At 48.0% G+C, this 27,409-nt stretch overlaps 2 protein-coding genes across 4 annotated transcripts in view; one reads left to right on the forward strand and one right to left on the reverse strand.

Moving 5' to 3' along the window:
• Positions 1–1,469: 1,469 nt before the first annotated feature.
• Positions 1,470–13,607, reverse strand: PCDH12 (protocadherin 12). Its single transcript, XM_063088081.1, has 4 exons — positions 10,728–13,607; positions 7,156–7,253; positions 5,164–5,315; positions 1,470–1,952 (listed from the first exon to the last, which is right to left on the reverse strand). The coding sequence occupies exons 1-4, from the start codon at positions 13,605–13,607 to the stop codon at positions 1,534–1,536; spliced, it is 3,549 nt and encodes a 1,182-aa protein (XP_062944151.1). The 3' UTR covers positions 1,470–1,533.
• An 11,573-nt stretch (positions 13,608–25,180) lies between these two features.
• Positions 25,181–27,409, forward strand: part of LOC134369178 (E3 ubiquitin-protein ligase RNF14) — a 33,464-nt gene continuing 31,235 nt past the window's right edge. For 2 of the 3 annotated variants that reach the window (XM_063085398.1, XM_063085400.1), the window contains exon 1: positions 25,195–25,321. The gene's annotated coding sequence lies outside the window, so the exon portion shown is untranslated. Of the gene's footprint in view, positions 25,322–27,409 lie in introns of all 3 variants that reach the window. The other variant, XM_063085399.1, reaches the window with a different exon arrangement.

A 27,409-nucleotide genomic window follows, 5' to 3' on the forward strand; every position in this document is an offset into this window, starting at 1 on the left:
CTCAAGTATATTCCAAGTATGAATGATGTTCATTATCCCTAGTCAGGAGTATGATTAGCCTGTTTTTGTGGACAGTGGACTTGAGCACTGAGTTGCAAAAGAGAACAAGAGGAGGAGCAGATAGAGGAACTTTGCCTTCATTGTCCAGAACAGCCATACACTCTCAGAAGCAAGCCAAATGACTGCTTGAAAATTTCCAGGAAAATTATAAGGCTGAGCCTTGGGAAAAGATTTGCTGTTTCTTCACTCCCCCCACCCCTGCCCCAGAAGGTTGGTTGCTGTCAGTGTCAATTTCATAGACCCAGTTCACATACTGTCCTCTGGGGCTTGAATTCACAGGCCCAAACCTGCTATGACAGAGGAAGATTTACCTGCAGACGGGGTGGGGTTGGGGTGTAGTTGGGAAAGATGACTTCTGCACCTGAAGGAATACTTGCTGGGAAAGGACTGGTGCCTGCATCAGGTTGGATCCAAGTTCCTCTTGCCCTTTGCTTGGAAGTGCAGAGTTGTGTGGGACTGAGTGACTCTGGAAGTGTTCCTTCCAACATTGTTTCCTGAAGGGGGCTCATGTTGATTCCACTGCTAGCAAAAGCTCACCTTCAGGGCTTTTCCTTTCCTTTCCTTGGCTGGCAGTTTAGTGTCAAAATTGAAGGCATGGGTTTTGGTGTTGGAACAGCCTGGATCCAAACTCTTGCCTTGCCTCTACTCTCTGCTTGATCCTGGGAAAGACACTCAACCTCTCAAACCTCATGTCCTTTCCTGTGAAATAGGGATCATAATACCTCCCTCTCAGGGTTGGAAGATCAAATTAAATCCTATTATAAAGACTGGTGCATGGCTCACGTAAATGCTCTATAAATAGTCATGCTTTTCTTAGCCCTAATTTTCCTGCTGAGAAGCAGATTATTTGATAACATAGCAATAGAGGAGTGGGGTCAAGAGCTCGCATGTCTGTCATGTGTGTACCTGTCACTGCACCAGTGTGCCACTCCTGTCCTGCCCCAGAATGACTTTCTTGCTAGGAACTGGATGACAAAGAATCTTCACTCTGTTTCTCTTCCTTCCTTCCTCTTGACAGGTGCCAACAGGAGAATGAGCCACTGCTTTTCTTTATCAGGAGGTCAGAGAGCATTGCCTGGTGCCCCCAGGATCCAGCCCTCGCCTCCGATATCCAAGGTCATCCTTCCCTGTGTGATACTCTGTGGCATCTGTTCTGCCAGAGGACTGACCTTTGTGCTCTACATGTGTTTCGCCAGCAAACACTTATCTCAGCCACAAACTATCCCTGTCCTCCAAAATACTCACAGGCAGAGTCACTTATAAGGGGTTGCTTTCGGGTGTCACCTATTAGTCCTGAGGCCCCTGACTCCTCTGTGGGGGCAGCATCAGTCACCCTAAAGTTCTTGGGCCACCTCTGGCCAGTGTGTTCCATGATTTTAGAAATCAGCTCATGTCTCCTAATCCTCAGGGCCTGGGCTCCATAGCATCTCCCAGGGCCTTAGGTTCTTGGATCCACAGGCCTCCAGGGTGCATTTACAGGCACCTGCTGTTGCTGCTGTCACTCCTGCCCTCAGTCTCCTTCTTTCTACCTGGGACCCCCTGCACTTCTGCGCCCGACACCCCGCTGGTGGCCAGGTCTAGACTGAGGGTCCTCCCACAGACGGACAGCCGCCGCAAGACCTCAGAGGCAGCCTCCACGGGCACGCTGGAGCGCTGCTCCAGCAGCATCTCCAACAGCGAGCTCATCTCCGAGACGAAGGTGCTAGCCAGCCGTGTGCCTGTTGGACTCAGCTCAGGCCCCACTGCCTTGCCAAATGTCTGGAAGGTCCTCGGCTCCTCCGAGGCTGCAGCGTCTGGGGAGATCACATTGTCCCGGTAGTTGGTGGTGAGGGGCAAGGACAGCCTCGCCATCCAGGCCGGGTCGGGGGTGCTCAGCCGGTCTAGGGCCAGACCTGCAGGAGGAGGAGGGGACACAGTGAGGGCCGGGCAGGGAAGGGCCAGGCAGGAGAGAGCAAGGCTGTGGGCAGGGCAAGGGCAGTGGACAAAGGAGGGAAGGGAAATGGCAGGGGACAGATAGGGTGGCCAGAGGGGGACGGGAAGGAAGAGGCCCTGACAGGGAAGCTCGCTGGGCAGGAAGGCTGACGACTGAAGCACTCAGATGAGCTGAGTGGGGAGGAGGCAGGAGGAGGAGGAAGGCCTAGATGTAAGAAATTAGCCTGTTTCTAAAGAAAGTGTGTTTCAGGCCTAAGCATCTTCTACTCATTCCAGCCAGGATTTTCACCCCCTCAGGGGCATTCTCCCCTCAGGGCACTAACTGTTGAGGATGGGGAAAATCCCTTTTCTTAACCATGATCCAAGGCTGGAGCTGCCTTCTGTTCAGATCCATGATGATAGTGTCCATTTATCAGGTACTTATGTGTCAAGCAGTTTACATAATTATTTCATTTAACCTCCACACAAACCTTTGAGGTCCCTATTTCATGGATGGGGAAACTGAAGCTCCAAGAAGTTAAGTCACACATCTGATAGGCAGCCAAACCCAGATTTGACAGGCCTGATGACTGCAAAGCCCCCTGTGACTGCACCACCTTACCAGCTCTCTGAAGAGCTGGTTCTCCCTCCCACTGGATGCGCCACGTACCCACCTGTGGTTTCTGGAATTCCCAGGCCTGCTAAAGGGTGCATTGTCACCACCTGGCCCCATGCCCTTAATTCTTCCTCACACCTTCACCTCTCAAGCTGCAGGAAACCCTGGCCTAAAGTCAGGCTGGGAAGAGGCTGCCTGCTGGGAGCTGTCCCAGGAAAGGGACTAGGGTATCAGCAGTGACAAGTCAGCCTGGTGGCTGGGAATTCAAAAAATTGTCCCTTAGATTCCCAATACCACCATCACACTTCTTTTCCCATCCTTTCAACAGAAAATCCTGTCTCAGAAAACTAGTCTCAGACCTGATAGCAGAGGCCAAGCCAGAGAAAAGAAAGTACAGTATAAGCCTTGTGGTTAAGAAACAGTATCTTTTGCAAAAGGGGTGATGGGTACAACATCTATGTTAACATTTATTTAATGTTGGCCTAAGGTGAGCTCTTTAAAATCTGTGCACAGAATAAAAGAGTGAAAGGAGATATGTCAGTGTTAACTGAAATTACCCCTAGGCAGAAGTGATTCATTCTTTTTATTTATCTATATTATTTGAAAAAATTATTCTGAAGTATGGCTGATCATTTTTTACACTGATAAATGAATCTCTGTCTTGCATTCAGTTCTGGTCTGTGCAGACTGTGAGGCAGTGTTGGGCCCCTGCCCTGCTGGATCCTGGGGTCTGGCCTCATGCCTGGGACTTGGTGAATGTTTGTTGAATAACTGATTGAACATAAATATTAACCCTAGACATTTGAGAAATGTAAACCTTAGCTCCCTGAGACTCTGAGGTGATAAGGTTGGATATAACTCTCGGTGTTACAGAATCAGGCCTTTCCTTGTACATGGGACAGAGAGCTTCAGAATGAGTGAAGTTTGGGATGAGAAGATCTCTGGGGATGTGAGAATGGCTGAAAAGTGATAGTGAATTCACTCAGCCTCACCTGCCAGTTCCAGATGTGGGTGGGAGCTGGGCCAACCTGCATTTGGCTGCCCAGTTTTGCCACTTAGGGGCAGTGTGATCTTGGGAAAATGGCTTAACCTCTCTGATCCTCCCTTTCCTCCCATAAAGTGATGGGGTAGTAGTACTCATCTTGTCTGGTAGTTGTGAGAATTCAATGAGCTCATGTAACCAGTAAAACATTATCATCACATCCTCAGGTGGGGCTTTTATCTGAAATAGCAAGAGCCCAGTCTCAGGCACTCTCATCAGTAGTCCCGTGGCAGTCCAGCCCTGGGAGCAGTGGAGTCTTTTCTATTCCTGCTTCCTTCTTTAGCCACCACTTCTTACAGCCCCCTGGGCTATGGGGAGGCAGGGCTGTGTGGGAACTGAGCCCACAGTTTCCTGGAAGAGCTGGCCAATAGAGACAAAAGCCAAAGCTATATCCTCTAGCTATATGTGGCTACTGAGCGCTTGAAATATCGCTGGCATGACTGAGAAATTGAATATTTCATTTTAATTCATTTAAATGTAAATAGCCACATGTGGCTAGTGACTACAACATTGAACAGCAGGGCTCTAAAATTTAGAGCCACACTGCCTGTGTTAATAATAACCATTAGCTGTACATATTTGGGCAAATTATTAAATACTCCTGACCCTCAATATTTTCCTTTATGAAATGGGGATCATGAGTAGTCTCTATCTCATGAGATTTTCTCATGAGTTACTTAAAGCAGGGACTAGCACATAGAAAGCCACAATAAATGTGAGTTATTTTTTTTTTTAACCAAGGAAGGGAAATCCTGCCATGCCTTTAGCATATTAGCAGCCAGATGGAGCATATGAGAAATAGATTGCTAACTACAGAATCAAAAAACCACAGCATGGGAGGGTCAGATATGTGGTATGTTACCTAAAGGAGGCTTACCAATGTCCACAGCAGGCAGGGAGCGCAGCTAGCAGATTCTTGAATTAAAGTTCACATTATGTATTAATTGTAAAAATTAATTGTTTCTCTACAGAAATTTTTTGTTTCAATAGAAGTGTTAACACATTAAAGAGTTGACTCAGTTCCCTGGGTGAAAGAGTATTTAAACACATCAATGAAATGCCAATGAGTGGTTTAGGAATTAAGGGGCAAGTCTCCTGAGGACAGGCTGGCCCACATTTGGACTCCCATTCAGTCACTGTTGAGCTAGGTGGCTCTGGACCACTTTATCCCTCTGAGCCTCAGTTTGCTCATTTGTAAATTAGAGCTAATAATATCTACCTCAGAAGACTGTTTGGAGGCTTAAATGAGGTGATGTGTATAAGATGTTTCCCCGGTGCCTGGCCCACACCAAGAGCTCAGTAATTGGTCACTATGCTTACGATGATTTTTAAAATTAATAAGCAAAGCAGAACCTAGTCTTCAAACAAATGAATACTTCATGAGGCTTCGGGGGAAGTAAAATGTTGCTGATGTTTCTCCACAGATAGAAAATGACAATTCCCTGCAGTGGACTGAAGCAGAACTCCAAACCTGGGCACGTGAGGGGACTGTAAGGGCAAAAGCAGGGTTGGGGTGACCCTGTGGAGTCCTTACCTGTGTGGGGGTCCAGCAGACTCGACAGCTCTTCTTCTAGCAGCCGCTTCACAGAGAGGTCCTCCTCAGGGTCCAATGGCCCTTCCTCCTGTTCTGGCTCTGCCTGGCCACCAGCCCTGGCACCTGGGCTGTCTATGTCTGAGACTGCACTCCTGCAAAAGAAACCAAGCATTCCCCAAGTGAGGAAATTCCCGTACAGATTCGTTCATTCACGCTTGAGAACATTCATCTATTCTCACCAGCATTCATTCATCTGTATAGAGAGCTGGACACACAGCCTGACCTTTACAGTCAGACCAGCCTGGGATATGTGATGCCAACCCTCCTGCTTACTCTGTTTCCTCATCTGTAAAACAGGAGCAGTAAACAACACCCACCTCCTGAGGTGTTGGGAAAATGAGATGTTGTAGGTAAAGGGCTTAGCACAGTGCCTTGCACATTGTCGGCACTGAGCAAACAGAAGCGAACACAAACTCACTGATTCCACTGATCACCATTGTCCCTCCCATGCCTCTGCATTTCCTGGCACATAGTAGGAGCTTAGTAAACTTTGGTTGAGCCAGTGCAGTCATCCTTCTATCCATCAGAGTACGAGCTCCAATGAGGCAGGGATTGTCTGTCTCATTCCCGGCCCTCTCACCATTGCTCAGGACAGGGCCTGACACACAGGGCATGCTTGATACTTTGTGGAATAAGTGACTGAATGTTCTATCCTCCCTGTTTAAGACCAAGTCCCAGACCAGAAGAGTGGGTCTTCAGAGGACGCAGCTGAAGTGAGGCATCCTAACGCTGCTCAGAATCTACTACTGCTGTCTTCACCCTGGCCCCTCCATCAGTAGACCTTGCCTCCGTAGGCACTTGGGGACAGGCCTAGACCCTCATCCCAGCAGGTAGAGAGGCTCCCAGAGGGGTTTTAAGGCCTAGGAGTCCTTTCTCCACCTCCCCCCCCCCATTTCTGCTGTTATAAAGAGATCAGCAGGGAGGTGGCAAGTTTGTGGGTAATAATGACAACAACTAATGTTTATTGAGCAATGATTCTGAGTCAGGCCTCGTGCTGTGTTTGAATGATGTCGACATCATTCAAACCTTTCACACTGTAAGGGGTTCTCTTGTTATCATCCCCATTTTACAGATGAGAAGACCAAGACTTGGGAAGATGTTGCAGCTTGCCTAAGGTCCCCAAGGATTTAAGTGATAAAGCAAGAGTTCAAGTCTAGGCCAACATGACTCTGGAGTGTGTGTGCTCACCCTGCTCTGCACTACCTCTCACCATCCTTGCAAAGAAGAAGCTACAAGTTGTCAGGGCAAGAGCACTGATCCAGGAGTCAGGAACCCTGAGAGCTGGTCACAGCTTTGCCACTCACCAGTCATGTGAAGGGCCATGGGCTTAGAACATGTTTGATCATTAAATCCATACCCCATTGTTGCAAGGGAAGTGTTATGACCTCCATTTTAGAGATGGGGAAACCAAGGTCCTGAGAGATTATCTGACTTGCTCAAGCTTACATAGCTGAGTTGAATCTAACTACTTACAGCTTCAGTTTCTCCATCTATAACAAGGAGTTAGATTAGATGTCTGCTTGAGGTTTCTTCAATTCTAGGACTGCCAGAAGGGACACACCCACACATCCACGTCCTTAGGGGGAGTCTTTGTATTATGCCTTCATATTATGTTTACAGGTCAAGAGAAAGAAAGGTAAAAGTTGCAGATTTCAAGCCCATTTAGAGAACCTCTGTAATCAGGGGACAGATAGAGTCTCAGGGATTAAGTCATTTCCTTAGTGACTCTGGGTCTTGTAAATACTGTAATTACTATAAATACAGTCACCCCAGGACCAAGCATTCCAGGGTGAGGGATGAAAACTGTCCCTGCGGTCACCCAGGGGACTAGTGTCTGGGTTGTGCTTGCCCTCCTCACTTCACAGAGGCTGTGGGGCTGAGGGGTGGCCAGCAGGGGCCTTGAGAAGCTAGTGGGGGATACGTGCTGCTTACCTGCTGCCACCGGGCTTGGCCAAGTACTTGTTTCCCCGGTGGTTTGGTTTGGGCTGGAATTGGCCCTGATGCAGCAAGGACAGCAGCTGGGAGATTTGCTGCAAGACAGGAAAAATCTGTTGACTCCACACAATTCCGACCCAGCACACTTCCTCGCCGGATGTTTCCCTCAATGGCAATGCTTTCTTTTTATAGTCTTTCCTCTAGCTTCAGATGTTTGTGTGATCAGATGGGGGCTGGAGCCGGATGATGGAGACAGAGACCCGGGCGGGCAGGTTCCCTGCTTTGTCATGTCACCCCAGGACCTGCGTGTCTGAGGGAGAGCATGGGAACCCTCCAGGCCCGTCCCCTCAGGCTCATTCCTCCAAGTGACCTCTCCTAGTGGACTCTGTGGGATGAGGGTGAAAAACGCATTTCCTGGCTATAAAGTCATTATTCCTTAGATAAGGATTATCTTAAAGAGTTATTGTCCCCTTTTAGCAGTATTCAAACACTCAGCCAATTTTTGTGGGCCAGATTAAGATTATGTTGCAGAGAAGGCAAAATGGTATCATTTAATCATTCATTTATCCATCCTTTCATTCATTCAGCAAGTATTTAATAAGTGCTTGTCTGTGCTTGGCACAGTGCTTGCTCTGGGAGTAAGAATGGGAAGGAGGCCCACCTGCTGCCCTCAGGGAGCTCAGTCTGTCAGGACAGAGAAGACTGGTTAGGACAAGGGGTTGCATTTCGATGTTGGGAGATGATGGGGTCTGTGGGAGCAAACAAGGGCCCCTAACCCAACTTGGAGTGGGGAAGTAGGGGGGTGGTGCTGGGGGGAGAATTATTAATTTATTTCAACGAATGTTTATTGAATGTTTATTTGAATGTAGTTCAAACTACATGCCAAGCACCTCTGCTGAGACCCAAAGGCTCCACAGGAGTTTGGCAAGTGGAAACAGTGAGGATCCGGCCGGGGGGTGAATGGGGTTTCAGGCAGAAGCACTGCAAGCTGAAAGGTGGGAAGAGATGGTGGGGTTTTAGAAAGGCTGGAGAATGGGACAGGGGGTGGGTGAGATGTCAGGGCCACACAGTACAGGGAGAGGCAACAAGTCTTGGGAGGCTGAGTTTTAGTTCAAGGTCATTTCGAGCTAGCTGTATAATGTCAGACCAGTTTTTAGACCTACTCAGACTTCAGTTTCCTTATCCCTAAAGTGGGGCTAGATCAGTTGGTTAGATAGCTACCATACTGGCTAGCTGCCCAAAACAAAACAAAACAAACAAACAAACAAGTGGGGCTAGAAATACCCACCCAGCTTTCTTTACAGCATTGTCAAGATTAATAAGATGGTTTGAAAAAGTTAAAAATTCTCTGCAAATGCAAGGAGTTGGGGTTGTTACTCTTAGAAATGCTGCTTCCCGTTCCTGGACCGACTCCCACTCCTCCTTGGGGAGGCTCTGCCCCACCATGCAGCTCAAGGGAGGAAGTGCCAACCTCAGACCTCAGAGAAGAATTGGAAGAGAAGGTGGCCAGTACCAGGGTTTCACCCTGCCTGGGAGGGTCAGGGTCCTGTTGCCTCCCACCTCCCAGCCCACATCCAGAAGCCCTCCTAAGGCACCTGCCACCCTTTGCCTGAGTGACAGCTGACACTTCAGGGACACTTCCTGTATGCCAAGCCCTGTGCTGAGCACTGTCATTCAGGGTCACTTCACAGTTAGAACCCAGAGTCAGTCAGACTCAGGTTTCAAATGCTAAAACTGCCCCTGCCCCAGTTCCTATCTGTACAGCCTTAAAGGATTACTTAAGCATGCTGAGCCTCAGTTTCCTCAGCAGCAAAAAAAGTGAATAATAATGAGACCCAGATCATATGGTGAATGAGGTTTAAATGAGCCAAAGTATATAAGTCACTTATTAATAGATTCCATGATATGTGCTTAATAACTGTGCAGTGGTATATAATCTCATTTAATCCTTACAATAGCCCAAGGGAAAAGATACCCCTACACCCATTTTGCAGAGAGAGAACTTGGGGCTCAGAAGGGCTGTATAGCAATTAGTGACATGGCTGAAATTTGAACTCAGATCTGACTCCACTGTGGTGCTGTGCTGCTGGAAAGACATAAGCATTGGGCAAGCTGCGTCTTACCCTCAAGTTGATCCCAAATGGGCAGCTTTCTTTCCATCATCCCAGTGGGTCGCCATCATGCTTACTCTTTGCTGTCCTGTCCACCACACAGTGTCCAGCCAGCACAGTGTTTGGCACAAAGAGTTAATCCAAAAAGCATATGATGGATGAATGAATGAATGGAAGGATGGATAAATGAATGGACGATGGATGGACGGATGGATGGATTGTTGGATGGATGGATTGTTGTATGGCTCTGGGCAGCCTCTGGGTCTGCATGAAGCCCAGGGCAAGATTCCTAAGAGAATGACTGGGCCATCTCCAGGTGGTTTCCTGGGGAGGGGTGAGGAAAGGAAGCTGTGTCCTTGCTCCACAGGAGACCTGAGCTGATAGCCTGGCCACAAAGAAGGGTGCCTTGGGTGGGCAGCCTGGCACAGTAGAGATTATCTGGGGTTCAAAGGAACAGGTAAGGTGTGAGGTCAGGTACCTTCCTTGAAAAGATTCCACATTTGTGTTTAGTAAATCCTAGGTCACTAGACACTCTCACTCATCAGCCCATGTAATCCTCACACCTCCAGGGAGATAAGACACAGGGTAAGTTGGGCATCATAATCCCCGTTTTATAGATGAGGAGAATGAATCTCAGGTGTTAAAGGACTTACTCAAGGTTGTCCAGCTCCTAAGTGGCTGTGTTGAGATTGAGCCCGTATCTGCCTAACTCCAAAATTCTAAAATTGTTTCCACTGCCCCATTCTGCAGGCCCACCAGTAAGCTCTGGGGCCTTAGGCTAGTCAGATGCAGCCCCTGAGCCTGGGGGCAATGATGCCCATGCCAGCTTGCTTCATAGAGAGGTTGCCCAGGTGAGACAAGGGCAAGTGGAGAGTAGGGATGGAGAAGTGCTTTGTGGAAGTAGTAGTAATCATTTGCTGAGTGCTGACTACATTCCAGACACTGTTCTACAGATGTTAAGTACAGTAACCATTTTATCTTCAAGCAAACTTAGGAGATAGGTGCTGTTAACATGGACATCTTCAACAGAGAAGTTGAATAATTCCCCTGTGGTTCACAGCTAGGAAGAGGTAGAGCCAAGATTTGAATCCAGGCAAATTTGCTCCAAAACTTGTACTCTTAATCACTGCCTTTTCTGTGTGTCTATTTGTGCCAGGCACCATAAGTGCTTTATAGGAATGAACTGGTCAAATCATCAGGACAGCTCTATGGGGCAAATACCCTTATTATCATTCCTGTTTTACAGATAAGGAAACTAAGGCTCAGAGACAGTAAATAATTTGCCCAGGATCACACAGCTAGGTTCTGTTGCCTTGATTCATTGCTACTTAAAGCATCATAAAGTGCCAAGTGAGCCTAAGGAATGAATGGGAGAAATGTGAGGGTAGTGAGGGTGTCTGATGCTGTTGGTAGTGGTCCAGGGGTAACCAGAGAAAGAGTTGCCCATGCCCGAGGTACCTGAACAGGAGGAGAATCCACAGTGAGCTCCTCCACGGGGTTTCGCTCTGCGAAGGCAGCCACAGATAGCCGGACTAGGCTTCGCAGGATCTGACAGGGGCCTGATTCTTTCTCAGGGGACACTTTGCCATTCAGATTCCGCTGCCGCCTCAGGGTTGCAGAGGAGTCTGGTGGGATCAGTGGGGCCTCCTCACTGACCTGGTCTCTAGCCAGCTTCCCTATGGGGCTGCTTGCCACCTTCAGAGGTCTCGAGCGTGGCTGGCCCATGGCAAGCTGGGGCTCAAGAAGGTTGAGGTTCTCCCGGGAGGCATTCCTTTGCCTGGGATGGTTGAAAAGAAGGTTGACGGTATCCTGCAGCACCTCTCGGTTCTCTGCCAGAGCTCCCTGGTTGCCTTGGTTACGCAGGGTCCTGTATAGGGTGGGGGTCAGGTGAAAGGGGGCCTGCAGGCAGGGGTCCCAGCCTTCTTCCATGATTGCTTCCGTGCCTGCATCCTTGTGGGACTGCCCTACATCTCTAGGCTCATCTGCCTGGACCCTGAGCACAGGTACGAGGTGGATGTCTGCCTTCTGAATGTGTTTCTGGGGCCTCTTGGGCTGGTGGCGGTAGGTGGATTCAGCCTCCCGACAGTTGTAGGCCCTGTTGTCCTTCTTCTCTGTCCGGCAGATGGACACGAACAGAGTCCAGATCAACCCAAAGATGGCCAGCAGTACAGCCAGGCAAATCACTGTTAGCATTGATGTGCTCAGGGCCCCAGGCTCACGGGACGAGTCCCTCAGGTGGTCCACGCTGGTGACGAACAGGACCCTCAACAGGGCCCAGGTCTGCAAGGAGGGTCTGCCCCGGTCCTCTATCACTATCTCCAGTTCCCACTGACTCCCAATGAGGCTGCTGGCATTAGTGATGTTGATAAATAGCTGACCCAGGTGGGGGCTGAGGATGAAAAGACGAGCTTCATTTCCACTCCGAATGCTGTAGAGGAGTTCTCCATTTGCCCCCGAGTCTGCATCTCTTGCCACAATGGTCACCAAAAGGAATGGCTGAGAGCTGTGTGTGGCCAGTGGTGGTGTGTTGGTACCTGCTGGACCCAAGCCATTGGGAGTCTCAATGGGCACCAGAAGGTGGCCTGTGGAGGCGTTCACAAGCACTGAGAGGCTGGCTCTTCCATTGCTGAGCACAGGCTGAGTCACCTCTGGGGCATTATCATTGGCATCCAGGAGGATGACCCACACAGAAACACTGGATGCAAGCTGGGGTTGCCCCCTGTCCTCAGCAATCACCCGGAACTCAAAGCTGGACATCTCTTCATAGTCCAGTGATCTCTGAGCAGTGACCTCTCCCGTGTCTGAGTCAATAGCTACTAAGTGAGATATTGGGGAGTCCTGGATGCGGTATGAGAATTTTCCATTAATGCCCAAGTCTGCATCATGAGCTTTGATGGTTAAGAGATGAAGAAAGGGTAGGTTGTTTTCCCGAGTGGAGACCTCGTACCTGCTTTTCTCAAACATGGGTGCATTGTCATTGGCATCGCTGATCTGAATGCTGAGCTGTTTCATGGCAGATAAGGGCTGGAGTCCTTGGTCTTGGGCTAACAGAGTGAGGGTATATTTGGGCCACTGCTCTCTGTCCAATGTGGCATTGGTTAGCAGCATGTATGTGTTGCCATTAGTCCTTTTCAGCCTGAAGTGGCCTAACTCTTGGCTTAGCCAACAGTGGACCCGACCATTGTTTCCTGAGTCCAAGTCATCTGCCATGACAAGAGCAACAAAACTGTCCTTAGGAAGATCTTCTGACACCGATGATGGCTGGGAGGCCCATGTGATGTGGATGCTTGGGGCATTGTCATTGACATCCAGAACTTTGATGAGAACTTTGCAATGGGCAGGGATGGGATTGGGACCCAGGTCTCTTGCCTGGACATCCACCTCATAGGCAGGATTCTTCTCATAGTCTAGGGGTTGACGCAGAATGACTTGGCCTGTCTTGGCATCAATACTGAAGGTGTCCAGCACCTCTGGAGGCACATGCTTACTGAGGAAGAACTCTACCTCCCCATTGGGGCCTTGGTCAGGGTCTGAGGCAGTCAGGTTTATGAGGAGAGTACCAGGGGCAGTGTCTTCTTGGATTTCTAGTGCCAGTGAACTCTCAGCAAACACAGGGCTATTGTCGTTAGAGTCCAGGACGTTAACTTTGACCAGGCTGGTGCCTGATTTGGGGGGGCTCCCGCCATCATAGGCAGTTAATACCAGGTCAAAAAATGAGTGGATTTCTCGGTCCAGCTCCTTCACCACCACGAGTTCTGCGTGTTTGGTCTCATCAGGCCCCACAATGACATCTAGTGCAAAGTGCTCACTGGCAGACAGGGTGTAGGAGTGCAGGGTGTTAGGGCCGGTGTCTGGGTCAAGAGCTCTATCCAGGGGGATCCGGGTGCGCAGAGAGGCACTCTCAGAGATTTCTAGCTCCTGCTTGCCTTTGGGAAACTGAGGCTGGTGGTCATTGATGTCCAGCACTTGAATCTCCACATGAATCAGAGCCAAATCCCCTGCGGCAAGCACATCAAAGGAAACCAAGCAGGGATCCCGTTGTGGGCATAGCTGCTCTCGATCCAGCCGCCTCCCTGAGCTGAGCAAGCCATCCTCAGAGTCCACCTGAATGGGAAGCGTCTGAGGCAGCTGCAGGACCTGGAAGGCAGCCCCTGCATGCGCACGCCTCTCCTCCCAGCCCAGGTCCTGGGACAGCTTCCCTATCACCGTGCCAGACGGCACTTCCTCTGACACTTGGTATTTCACTGTCAGAGTGGCCACCTCCTGACAATCCCCTGAAAGGAACAAGTAGCCACCTGGCCCCCAAAGCCCCAGCAGAAGTCGCAGGAGTTGCATCATGCTTACCACCAGAGTGGGCTACAGTCAGAAACCGCTAGAGTTCTGTAAAGCCTGGACAAGTCCTCCAGTGTTTCCTGGATGGCTTGATGAGCCCCGTTCTCCTGCCCCCAGGCCTGCTGGCACAACCTCGTCCCATAATTAGATGATGTTGGAACAAACAGGATTCCCAGGCAAGGCCATCTTCATCAGAAGCAATCTGAGAGGTCCAAACACTGATGAAGTAAAATTGCCAGGGGAGACCCCCCACAGGAGCACCAGTAGGTCCACTTCAACAAATGATAGACAAGAGCCAGTCCAAGAGGGACTTGACCCACTACAGCAGGATGTGGGAATCTGACTTCCAAACAGTTGCTAGGCTGGGGAAACAGAGAAGCAGCTTTTTCCTATGGAAACCCCACCTACAGGAAAAGGGAGGGCTGTGAGTTTCAATGCCAATTAGAGAAAGAGCATTTCCTGCGAAGCTAGCTGAGTGGCCTGCCTCTGAGGAGGATGAGCCTGGGGCTCTGGGGACAGGCTGGATGGGAAGGTGCTGTCCATGCAGCAGAGCAGCCACTGAGGGAAAGGGAGCCCCTGTACAGCCAAGTGAGCAGAGAAACTGATCCTCTGCCTGCCTGCGCGTGGACCAACGCCCTTCCTGGGCAAGTCGTGTTCCCTGCCTCTCCCCTTCCTCATCTCCCTTTGTTCCTGTCTTTCCCCATTATTCCTCTCTCACTCCTGTCTTTTCCCCATGATTGTTTACCTCTCAGTCTTGCCAGCCCTGATCACCATTTTTGTCTCACTGGAAAGCAGCTGTGATTAACAAAGCAGCCAACAGGGCTAAACCGCCTGAGCTCAAATCCTGACTTTGCAGCTTGCCAGCTGGGTCATCCGGAACAAGTCACTCACCTCTCTGTGCCTCTGTTACTTCATCTTTAGAGCGAGGATGAGAATAAGAATAGTAGATCTCTCAGAAGGAGATTGTGAGGATTAAATGAAATGATGCATGAAGGGCCTTGCCCTGAGCCTGGCCATGAGTCATAGGCAGTGACTATTATTATTATTATTATTATTATTATTAGTGGTGGGTATTGTAATTAGCACAACTTATCCCATCTTGTGGCTGCCTCTGGCTCTTGCATTGGCCCTGGGGCAGTCCCTGCTGCATTACCCTGTAAAAGTGCCCATGGCCTTGGCTCCAGAAGCTGCAAGGACCTGTCTGACCTGATTGTGTGGCTTCCCCCACCCCCTCGTCCCTTGTCCCTCCCGGTTCCTCAGCCTTTAGGTCCATTGTTCTCTGCATCTGCTCAAGGCTGAATCCCTGTCTGGGGAAACCCCCAGCCTCCTGCTTCTCTGTCTTGGAGACTTTTATGCATTTCTCTCTCCCACACCTTCCTCTCCCTTTCATCTGTGTCTTTCCCTCTCTTCCTCCAATTCTTCTCTCCCCACGTCTGTTTATGATAGGGTCCAATGAACAACAACTCCCTTGCCGCCCCCCAACACTCCTCCTAGAAGTTTTAAGGTACACCATCCCTCCCACTCCCCTCCTCACAGAGGGGAGGCCCAGGAAGGAGAGGAGCGGGCAGTCTGCGTGGGTGGCCATCGAGGCAGCATTACTGTTTCTCGTTGCCCTCCTCAATTTTCTGCCTCCAACATTCTCCAGCCTCGCACCCTACCTCAAGGTTGACTCCGGAGGTGTGTAAAGCATTTGAGGTGATGGGAATGAAGGACCTATCCTCTAGATGGGTGTTTGCAGCTCAGTCCTTGGGGTCCAGAGGCACTCTATTTGGACCCACGTGGCCCAGTTAGGGCTTGTTGGCATGGAAGCCTGTGGCCATCAGGACAGGGTGGCTGAGGGACAGCATCTGCACTCCCTTCTTTTCCCTCTGTCTCTACTTTCCTTTCACCCCATATTCCACTCCTCGAGGGGTTTCCCACTTATCTCACTGTAACCCATTAAACCATAGCAAGGGGTCTGACTCCATGGGACCATTTCCTATGGCAAAGCTCTAGGGACAGACAGGGAACTCACAAGCTCTGAGACATTGCACAAATGACTTAACCTCTCTGGGCCCCCGTTCACTTCTCTGAGAGTGTGGCTGTCACCCATCTCATGAGTTTGTTGTCAGGCCTCAGTGAGATGAATCACGTAAGGGGCCCAGCACAGGGCCTGGCAGAGACAGCACTCAACACGCGGGGACTGTGGTTTTACCTTTTATTATCTTCCAGGTTTCATGCCTTATATGCAAATGGTGAAGATGGCCTTGCATTCATCCCTTCACTCTTTTCTTTGCCTCCTTGGCCAGGAAACTCGTTTCCCAGGTCTCCCTCAGCTCAGCATGGGCAAGGTGGTGCCTGAGCTGCAAGGGGAGCCAAGCAGCCCTCAGAACCCAGAGACACAAGGGGTGCTCATCGCCCTCGGAGACAGTCAGCCCTCACGGCAGCTTCACTGTCTGGCCGTCATTCACCCTACTATGCACCAGGTGGTGGACAAGACAAGTGACCCCCAAGGGGCTTACAGTTTAAGGTGGGGGTGGGGCAAATGAAAGAAGTGAGCCCAGTAGAGTGGTTTGGGATTCGGGTGTGGGGGTCAGGGAGGCTTCTTGTGGAGGGTACTCAGCCAAATCCTCACATATGTGGAGGAGCTAGCCAGATGAAGGTGGATGGATAGGGGAGAGGCAAAGCAGATGGACGGAGCAGAATGGGCAAAAGACCCAGGTGGGCAAGCTGGTTCTTCACTGCACCCCGAGAGCATCCCTTTGGTAGAATGGGGAGGGGAATGGTGGGGCTGGGGACATAAGCAGGGGTCACTAGATGATGAGGGCCTTAGGTCCCATGGTAAGGATGGCTCTTGTCCTGAGGGCCATGGGGAGCTTCTGAGAGCTCAAAGCAGGATAATGAGAACAGCAGCTACATGCTGGGCCTTGCCCTGAGTGCTTTACCTCTTTCCTCTCATGCCACTCTCACAGCCATGCCATCGGGTTGAAGAACCTTAGCACAGAGGGTTAGGTCATTTACCCAAAATCACGCAGATGTGCCCTCCAGAAAGCCCCTTCAGCTGCACTCTGGAAAATGCAACAGAGAGGAGCGAGGGATGCCACTTGAGAGTAATGCAGGGGAGCTTTAATGACGAAAACTCTAGTGGTGAGAATGTTTCCAGAATGCCATCTGGTGGCCATAGGCAGAGAAAAAAGCACAGAGGCAAAGACAGGGGACAGCCACCGAGACAGGAGGTAGGTGCCTAGGGTTCATGAATATCCATAGCTCCAGACCTGTGCTGCACAGAAGAACACAACAGAAAAAGCTACACACAGATGACAATAGTATCTCTTAATGGAAAACCTAATGTGGACCAATGCCACAATAGGAATTACGGCATGCATGACTTTACCTGTGTTAACATATTCTTGAAAGGGGACATTGATCTATCTATTTATCTGTCTATCTACATATCTACCTATCTATCTTTATCTGTTTTTTGTGTGTGTTGTGTTGTGTTGTCTTGAGCCAGCAAACAAGGCACCAGACTTTTGAAAGGTGATTCCCCCTGGGAATGAGGTCCCCATTCAGTAATTTTCTCTCCTCCTTTCTGGCTGAAGGGGTCAGTTGATCTTTAGCAGCCACATGTTAAGGGGTGATTGGAGCTGTCACTGGAGTTTGTCTGGAAAGACTTCATTTCCCTGAGTTTTGAAAATAGGTTTGAAGGAGAAGAGGTACTCTGAAATAGGTTTGAAACAGCTGAGGACAGCCTCCCTGAAGTCCAAAATATTTTTAAGAAGAGAGCAGGATCGGGATGGTGCTTGGAGGCCTTGTTCACCACCCACCTTGGAGTTGCTCACACCTAGGTTCTTGACCATAGGGAGGGGCTGAGGGGTGAAGTGAGGGTCAGAGGATCTTTTCAAAATGCTAGGACTCTGAAGAAACTTGAGGGGTCAGACCAGTGGGGTGATTCTGACCCTTGGGGGACTCATGAGCTGGATGAAGGCTAAGATCATGCCCCCACTTACGAAAGTCCTGCTTCTGGCTGCTCACTCCTGGGCTCAGGTCTTCCCGGCTGGCTCCTCATGAATCTACTCAGTAGCTGCCACAGCACCACCACCAAGGCAGCCTTGATGAAGCTGAGAAGCATCATCCTCAGGATTGTTCCACTCAGGAAGGTGACTGGACCATCCAAGGACAGCCTCTTTTTTCAGGATGACCTTGTTGAAGTTAGAGCCAGCCTGGCCAGGAATCTTTTTGTTGTTGTTGTTGATTTTGTTCATTTATTTTGGCCAGGAATCTTGACTGGGAGACTCAGGTAGGTGTTCTGGGTCACTCGTTCCTGGCACACCACTTTGTAGACTTTGTTGGGACAGATGACAGATGACCACTCCCACACAATGACATCTCTTTCTGGCCTCAGTGCAGAAAGAAGAATGTGTATTTCAGGAAGAAATTTGCCAAGAAATAGGACTTTTCAAGAAACGAAAAGACTCTGTATCTTGGTTAAGAGTAGTAATTCTCAAAAAAGGCCAGATATCAGAATCACTTGGAACGCTTTGCAAAATACCAGGGACAGGGCAAGATGCATGCTTTTCACTTTCCCAGACTGCCAAAGAGTATTCTATAATTGCCAGTTCAATTTTCCCCCTTCTAAAAGGCTTCATCTTTCAGATAATTTGGGGCAGGGTTAGGAAAGTTGGTTGGGTCTTTCTGCTGGAAAGAGAGGCTAAATTGATCTACACGACAAAAAGAAAAATAGATGGAGGGCAGGCCCATGGCTCACTTGGGAGAGTGTGGTGCTGATATCACCAAGGCTATGGGTTCAGATCCTATATAGAGATGGCCGGTTTGCTCACTGGCTGAGCATGGTGCTGACTACACCAAGCCAAGGGTTAAGATCCCCTTACCAGTTATCTTAAAAAAAAAAAAAAAAAAAAAAAAAGATGGGAGGAGGGGAATTACTGAAAGCTGAGGAATTTATGGAAAAGGGTACATTAAAGACCATCAGTGGCTATAAAGGAGGTAGATTTAAGATGAGAAAAACTTTTGGATGAGTTGTTGCAAACTATGAACCTCCTTTATGACTTTCAAGAAAAATGCAAGAAAAGATTTATGTTATTTTTAAAGTTTATTTTGTACTTTAGTAACCATAACGTGACCCTAAAACTGTACCACATGAGTTATGCGTTGATAAGGGTTACATACACATTTCTCTCTACCCAGATCTCAGAGGGGTAGAGTGCTACTTCTGGTGTGTAGATTTCTTTTCCTTTTTGTTTTTTCTCTTTTTTTGGTATATTTAAATTCTGATATACTACAGGTGATTCTGACACGCACCCTATCTCTATCCCAACCTCACTGAGAACCACTGACTAGAACTTCTCACAAGCACCAACAACCTTGTCAGGGCCAGACTCTAGCCATCAGGCCCTTCTTACCCAGTATCCTCCTGGTCTCCACCTCTCCATCGGGCTGAAGAAGCTTACCACACATGTCATTTACCCAAGCTCATACAGATTTGCCCTCCAGAAAGCCCCTTCATCTGTGCTCTTGAAAATGCAACAGAGATGAGGGAGGAAAGCCACTAGAGAGTAATGCAGGCGAGCTCTGCACTGACCTGATTCTCTCTCCATATTTCTGCAGACTCCTCTGTCTGCTTCTCTGACTCGTCTTTTGGTTTTCCTTCCTTCTGACTCCCAGGTGTGAGCATGTCCCCCACCTGCTGTCTTCAGCCCTCTACACAGGGTTATTGGCCCAGGAATAGGTTAACCAATTTAGCAAATAAAAATACAGGGCACCCAGTTAAATTTGAATTTCAGATAAACAATGAATACATTTTTAGTATAAGTATTTTTATTGACAACCCTATCCAGAAATAATGTATAGTCTCAACACAAGTTTCTTTTCTTTTTAAATTTTGGTTTACACAGTGAATTTGAAAATCTATCAGTAAAATCAAACATATTGACTGGGAGTATCATCTGTGCATGAATATTCAGAAGCTGACTTTGTTGATTGGCCTTGTTATTTATTCAGCATTTCTTGGTGACTCCAGGATCGAACTGTTCTCACACTGAAAGAACCACCATGGAGGAAGATTGGATCATATTCATTTATTAAATCATTCAGTCATCCAGTCACTCATACATTTGGTGGAATTCAGCATGTTCTTTATTTACAAGGTCATTTTTTTTGGCAAGGGAAATAGCTCAAAAAATTGACCCACATTTTCCCTTCCTCTAATCCGTTGGTTTGGGATTTTGTTTGTTTGTTTTTTTCTTCATATAGAATATAATCAGCCTAATTCTCTCCCTGCTTCAGAAAGTCTCTTGCAGGAAGGAAAATGAGTCTACCCATCCTTACATAAATTCTCATGGGACTTCCCTTTATAAGTTTATGACAGCCAGGAGTTGAGCCTGGAGCTCTGAGAGAAACAGCCACACACTGATTTATGATGGCAGCTGCTGCTAAATCTCACCCCTCTCTCCTTCTTATAGAGCCATGTTACCTTGGGGTTACAAAACTCTTTTCACTGTTATTCAGGGGAATAATAATAAAATGCCAGGTTGCAAGTATAAACATGATCATTCTGTGCCTATTATTGTAAATCAAATTTTACCCTGCATCAGAAGCACAGAAAGCATTTTATACTGTCAGACTCCTCAAGCCTTCGTAGGAGTCTGTCTTTATACGTATAATCCTGATATGACCCAGGGTATTGTTTGAACTGCACTGACCAAGGAAGCTGGGCACACAGGTCATCTGGCTTTTCTCCTTTAAGACCCAACTGACCACTTTCCTTGAGCAAAATGTTGATTCAGTCTAAGCATAGCATTGGGATTAACGATGTGGGCTTGGGACTCCAATTGCCTGGGTTCAAAGCTTGGCTCTGTAATTTACCATCTGTAGAACAATGGCAAGTCAATTAACTTCTGTGTGATTGGTTTCCTTAGCTTTCAAACAGGGACAATGATGATGATGGCAACTATGTTATAGGGTTGCCATAAGGTTTAGCTTAAGCAGTCAATACACAGCACTTGGAACAGGTCCCGGTACATGGTAGTGCACTAAATAATAACGTACTTATAATTATGCTTCTAGTGTGGTAGCTCCCAATTTTTTGTAGGAGGAAGTCCTCATTTTTTAAGAAAACCAAAATTTCAGATTCCCATATGATAATAAACTTTTAAGATCTACATGATGAGCAAACACACAATGACAAGAGATCATCAAGAATCCAGTGACACTTCTGTACTGGAGTGGGGCTCACCACCGTCCAGTTTTATCCAAGAGTAGGGCAGAGCTTTCCTCTCCACACTGCTGCTTTATGTGTCTGGGCTTGTTTAGGGGGTGCTTGTGAGTGGTGGACATTGAAAAGGAAGCTGTGTTCACTGGGAAGATGGGATAAGCTTGGTAAAGTCTCCAGACACCCAATGGATGCAAGTGCAGGACCTGATGGAAAGTCAGCTAACCCCTTCAGCAACAAGCTGTATTTTGTAGTTCTCTCATACTGTCTATTCAACGGCCTGATCTCGACCTCTGGTCTATGTCACACATTCTGTACTCTCCTAGCTCTAGGATTCTTTTCCCTGATCATAGGGATTGGGGATGGAGTTGGGTCTTTTTCTCTCTTCCTGTATTCTCATTCTCACCTATGATTATGTCATAAACTCTAATCCAAACTTCTCTAGTGCCTTCTCTTTTAATTCTTAAGGCCAAAATTATTTTGTGTATTTGTTACAAACAAATTATCTTATAGGCTATCAGAGAGGGTCAGACTGATGAGAAATTGGCCCTAAATCTGGCTCCACCACTATTTGACACTGGTCAAATCACTTCATCCCTTGGTGCCTCAGTTTCTCCTTCTGTAAAATGGGGAGACAAAATTACCTAAGTTGTGCAGTCCTGGGCATTTAAATGTGCTTAGCACAGTGCAGGGCTGGGCACATGGGGAGAGCTCGATTTAAAAAACTAACCAGGCACATGAAACCAAAGCTACAAGAAGCCTGTTGTTTTCATGGAGTCTAAAAACAAAACGTTATTAGAAGACTCTCTTTATCTAATCCCATCCTCAAAAGTGGACTCTAGAATCTTTAGTCCATTTAAAACATTCACCACATTATTATCACTTCTTTGAAATTCTCTTTCCTGTTCTATCCTGTGACCTCTGACATGGGGTCACAACATGATGTCACAATTCACCTCCTGCTACAAATTTGTGAGAATTTCCCAAGCTAGGGATTGGGCCCCCTCACTTTTGCATCTGAGAGGTCTCTGGGAGGTCTCTGGTCTCACCTTTCTGAGCACTCAGAGGTAGGATTGCTGTGTGCTTTGCTCTTGGTTTTATTCCTTTGGCTCAATGTGAACAATGATATTAGTGAATGGGTTCAGAGATTCTTCTTTCCCTTGATTTATGAGGCATACGTTTCTGGTTTTGGTATCTTACAGGGGTGGCTAGGTTTCTGTTCTATGATAATCAACATTTATAGTATAGAAAATTTGGAGTGATTATTTGTATTTCAAGTTTTCCCTCTATGGCAGCCAGGTAAGCCTCTTGGGTGCCCAGATTTACCCACTTGGTTTTTCCTCTCTCCTGGGTGCAGGACCAACTACATAATTTGCAGAACCCAAGGCAAAATAAAGATGCAGAGCCTCTTGTTTAAAACATATTAAAAATTTCCAGATGGCAAGAGCAGAGCATCAAATGGGGGCCCTTTTAAGCCCAGGGTCTTCTAAGTGCAGGGCACTGTGTGACTGCACAGGTTGCTGGCCTATGAAGCCAATCTTGCCTGGAAGGCAGTGGTGGATAGGAACTTTAGAATCCTGTAGACTTGGGTTACAGACCCAGCTCTACAAGTCACTTTTTTGGGGGAAGAAATACAAGATGAGGAGGACACAGGAGTTTATTAGATTATTAGGGGCACAATAATTTGATGGTTCCCAGGAGCAGGAACCAACAATTCTATATTCCAATGAAGTACCAAGAACGGTGCTTTGCATTTTTAAAAATTGAGATATAATTTCCATGTGATAAAATTAACCCCTTAAAAGTGTACAATCCGGGCCGGTCTGTGGCTCACTTCAGAGAGCGTGGTGCTGATAACACCAAGGCCACAGGTTCGGATCTCTATATAGAGATGGCCAGTTAGCTCACTTGGGAGAGCATGGTGCTGACAACACCAAGTCAAAGGTTAAGATCCCCTTACCAGTCATCTTTAAAAAAAAAAAAAAGAAGAAAGTGTGCAATCCAGTGGTTTCTAGTACATTCAGAAAGTTGTGAAACTATCACCACTTTCTAATTCCACAATATTTTCATCCCCCAAAAGAAAACCCTTCCCCATTAGCAGTCACTTCCCATTATCTCCTGCCTTAGCTCTTGGCATCACTAATCTACTTTTTGACTCTATGGATTTGCCTATTCTGGACATTTCATATAAATAGAAAAATACAGTATGTGGCCTTTTGTGCCTGACTTCTTTCATTTGGAGTAATGTTTTCAGGGTTCATTCATGTTATAGCATGTATCAGCACTTCATTACTTTTTATAGCTGAATACTATTCCATTGTATGAATATATCTCTTTTGTTTATCCCTTCATTGATGGTAGTTTCTACTTTTTGACTATTGTGAATAATGCTGCCGTGAGCATTTGTGTGTCAGTTTTTGTGCAAACATATGTTTTTGATCCTCTTGGGTACATACCTAGGACTAGAATTGCTGGGTCATCTGGTAACTCTGTAATTAACTTTTGGAGGACCTGCCAAACTGTTTTCCAAAGTGACTACACCATTTTATTTTCCCATCAGCATATGAAGGTTCCAATTTCTCTACATCCTTTTCAATGCTTGTTATTATCTCTTTGTTATGTTAGTCATCCTAGTGATTGTAAAGTGGTTTCTCATGGTGGTTTTGGTTTGCATTTCCTGATAACTAATGATGTTGAACATCTTTTTCACGTACTTACTGACCACTTGTATATCCTCTTTGGAGAATTACCTATTAAGATCCTTTGCCCATTTTTGTATAGGGTTATTTGTCTTTATATTGCTGTTTGTAGGAGTTCTTTACATATTTTTGGGTAATAAATATTTATCAGATAAATGATTCGCAAATATTTTCTTTCTTCTATTCTGTGGGTTGTCTTCTAATTGTCTTGATAGCATCCTTAGAAGCACAAAAGTTTTTACGTGGGATGAATCCACTTTATCTGTCGTTTCTTTTGTAGCTTATGCATTTGGTGTCATATCTAAGAAACTATTGCCTAATCTGCATTCATGAAGATTTACTCCTACATTTCTTCTAAGGATTTTACAGTTTTAATTCTTATTTTTATGTCTTTGATTCATTTTTTTTTTTTTTTTTAAAGATGACCGGTAAGGGGATCTTAACCCTTGACTTGGTGTTGTCAGCACCACGCTCCACCAAGTGAGAGAACCGGCCATCCCTATATGGGATCCGAACCCGTGGCCTTGGTGTTATCAGCACCACACTCTCCCGAGTGAGCCACAGACCGGCCCCTCTTTGATTCATTTTTAGTTAATTTTTGTATACGGTGTGAGGTAGGAGGCATACGATTTTTAATTCCTGTTGAACCTCTCGATAATCACGTGACCTGAGTAAGTTCTTGAACCTCAGTCTTAATTTCTTCATTTATAAAGTGGGAATAGCAAATGCTAATTAAATCATAAGTTATATGAAGATGAAGATAAAATGTACGTAAAGCAGTTAGCACAGTGCTTGAAGCCTGTTAACCGTTCAATGAATGTGATCATTATTACTGTTATAATATGAACAACGAGTGAATGCTTTCATAGTGGAGATGCCAGAAGGACGGGCAGCATTTCTAAGAAGCTAGTTCAGATCTGGGGAAGGGGCTTGCTTAGTCCACCTAGAAGAGCAGGTCTGGGATTTTTACGGGATTCTCTGCCCCAGGTAGACTGCTGCCTCATTTTATTTATTTATTTATTTTTTATTTTTTCGTGACCCGCGCTCAGCCAGGGAGTGCACCGGTCATTCCTATATAGGATCCGAACCCGCGGCGAGCGGAAGTGTCGCCGCGCTGCTAGCGCAGCACGCTACCGAGTGCGCCACGGGCTCAGCCCAGACTGCTGCCTCATGATCACCTCTAGGGATTGGTACAAAATCTAATTCCTGGACCCCATCCAGAACCACTGAAAGGAGCCCACTGAGCACGGGACCCCAGGACCTACATTAGCATCCAGTAGTCTAGAAGCGTGCTTTACCAGTCAGTGGTGGGGTGACCTGGACGCGACTACAGTACCAACGACGGCCTGCCGGGTCGGCGAGGGCCCAGGCGGCCACGGCGGCTGCGCAGAGCTGTCCCACGCCGGCTCCGCCCCACGACCCGGCTCCGCCCCACGACCCGGCTCCGCCCCACGACCCGGCTCCGCCCCACGTTCCGGCTCCGCCCCACGTTCCGGCTCCGCCCCACGTTCCGGCTCCGCCCCACGTTCCGGCTCCGCCCCACGTTCCGGCTCCGCCCCACGTTCCGGCTCCGCCCCACGTTCCGGCTCCGCCCCACGTTCCGGCTCCGCCCCACGTTCCGGCTCCGCCCCACGTTCCGGCTCCGCCCCACGTTCCGGCTCCGCCCCGCTCAGCTGACAACCCTTCGCACGAAAGAGGCAGTGAGCGGTTTGATCCCGGCGTCTCCAGGCTCGCCCGAGAGTGCGGTGAGGGGGCCCGGGCAAGGGCGGAGGACGGAACTTTCGGGCCCGGGGCGGCAGGGCGACCGGAAGGTATGATGGGGACCGCGCTCGGGGCGCGCGAGTCAGAGAAGGGCGGCCGGGCCGGGGCTGCTCGGTGGGACTCACCTCCCCAAAGCCGAGACGGGGCGCCCCCAGCCAACCCCCACCCGGGGCGCTCAGGAGGAAGGGGAAGGTCTAGGCCCTGCTCCTCGGTCCCCGGGGCCCGCGCTCAGCTCTCAGAGGCCCCTCCGTGTTCCTAGCGCTGGGGCACATGGCTAGGCTTGGGCCTGCCCCGGGTTGTTGGTGAGTCGCACAAACAACGACTCGGTGGCGCGCGGTAGAGACAGCAGCGGCGCCCTGCTGAACCCGGAGCTGGGGTGACCCCAGGGCGGGAGTCCGCAGGGTGTGTCCTGGAAGAATGAGTAGGATTTTCCCAGGGCGAAGGGACACCCGGCGGAGGAGAGGCTTCCCTCACTGGTGTTGCTGTAGCGGTTTTCGTTTTGTCAAAACTAATATTCAACTTGAATGATCTCGTGTCTGATGGCGCCGGGGTTTATTCTCGTTCCTGTGTTGTAGTAAAGAAACAGAATGGTCTGAATCCAGGCTTAGTTATATATTAGCTGTGTGACCGCGGGCCAGAAGGGGACCTAAACTGTGATTTTTCTTGTTTGTGTAACGGAGGGAGTAATAGGACTTGCTTCGTGTGGTTGTGGGAGTCTAGCATCAGCTAATGCATTGGAAGGGCTTAGCACGATGCCTGGCACACGGTAAGAGTCACTAATTGTTACTGCTATTGTGACGACCAACGCAACCTCCTGCTTCCAGTGGGATGTGGCGGAGGGGTCACTGAACCCTTCCCTCCTGTTCCTCCATTCCAGCACTGTGCATTTCACCCCCATTCAGTTATAATCTTTTCCGGTTTCTAATGCAAGGCACTGGTGGACGTTGAGAACAGTACACAGATGGAAAAGACTTGGTCCTGGCTTTTGAGAAAGTAATGGTAGGAGTCTGGCAGGAGAGGAAGTGCAAGTTCACAGACTACTGTAATACAAGGTGGGATGTGACAGTGTCGGGAAAGTTACAGTCTGGCTGGATTTTAAAGGAAGACATGGGTCTAATTGGAAAACGCTACGTGGAAGAGGACTTTGGAGGTGGTCCTTGAAGGCTCAGTGGAAAGAATCAGAAGGAAATGGAGGTTAGCGACCTGACTTAAGGGAGTGGAGTCGGGTGGCAGCGACAGAAGCTGGGTATGGCGGATAGGGCGTGAGAAACTGTTGAAGGATAACACTGCTTCGAATAGAGGTTGTAAGCTGCACGTTGGAATCACCTGGAGAATGTGGAAAATTCCTGAGGCCTGATTTAATTATTCTGGGGTGTGTTCTGGGTATGGGAATTTTAAAAAGCAGCTCCTCAGGAGATTCTAACCCTAACCCAAAGTCATGAACTCTGGAGAGTCATTTCCACTCCCATTTGTGTTTTAACAGGAAGAAACAAAAAGCTTAATCCTACTGTCACCATGTAGTAACACCTAGTAAAATTAAGATTAAATAAAGTAATGTGAAAGGTCTAGTTCAGTACCTACACAGTAGGTACTTGATAAATGTAAATTGATTGTGAATCTCATCCTTAGCTTATTTGGTGGTCACACATCTGAGAACCTGGCTTAACAGTTATGGTTTTATATAATATTTTTGCATATAATTTTAGGGTGTTCATAGGACTGTCCATTATTCATCTGTGGACCACACTCCCCATCCCCAGACCCCAGCTACGAAGCCTGTTTCTAAAGCATTTAGAATAATTTTTGAAAGTTTATGTGTGTGTGCCCTTGTTTTGTTTTTAAGTATTATCCTCCTATCAAAGTGAACCTAATCTTGAGTGTCATTGGCATGGTTAATTCATGAGCAGGAGAGAGGAAAAGCTGGAGGGGGATGGGAAATGAAGGAATGATACAAGCAGAAGAGGAAAGAAGAAAAAAACAAAATCCAAATTTAAGAGTATGTATGTTATGGGGCATGGTGTCCTGTCCTCTCACGTGACCTTGATTTTCCTCAGCTCCCCCCAGGGCTGAGGGCAGTTAGATAAGAAATACACCATACTTTGAATACACTATTTGCTTTCTGTCCTCTGCCATCCTGG

Source organism: Cynocephalus volans, chromosome 2 (genome assembly GCF_027409185.1).
Source record: "Cynocephalus volans isolate mCynVol1 chromosome 2, mCynVol1.pri, whole genome shotgun sequence".
Classification (NCBI taxonomy): domain Eukaryota; kingdom Metazoa; phylum Chordata; class Mammalia; order Dermoptera; family Cynocephalidae; genus Cynocephalus; species Cynocephalus volans.

Excerpts from the sequence above, each read along its gene's own strand:
- PCDH12 (XM_063088081.1), bottom strand. The coding sequence starts at position 13,607 with ATGATGCAACTCCTGCGACTTCTGCTGGGGCTTTGGGGGCCAGGTGGC. Across the intron at positions 7,254-10,727 it reads TGGATTCTCCTCCTGTTCAG|CAAATCTCCCAGCTGCTGTC; the intron begins GTACCTCGGGCA and ends CCTGTCTTGCAG. Across the intron at positions 5,316-7,155 it reads GCCAAGCCCGGTGGCAGCAG|GAGTGCAGTCTCAGACATAG; the intron begins GTAAGCAGCACG and ends TTTCTTTTGCAG.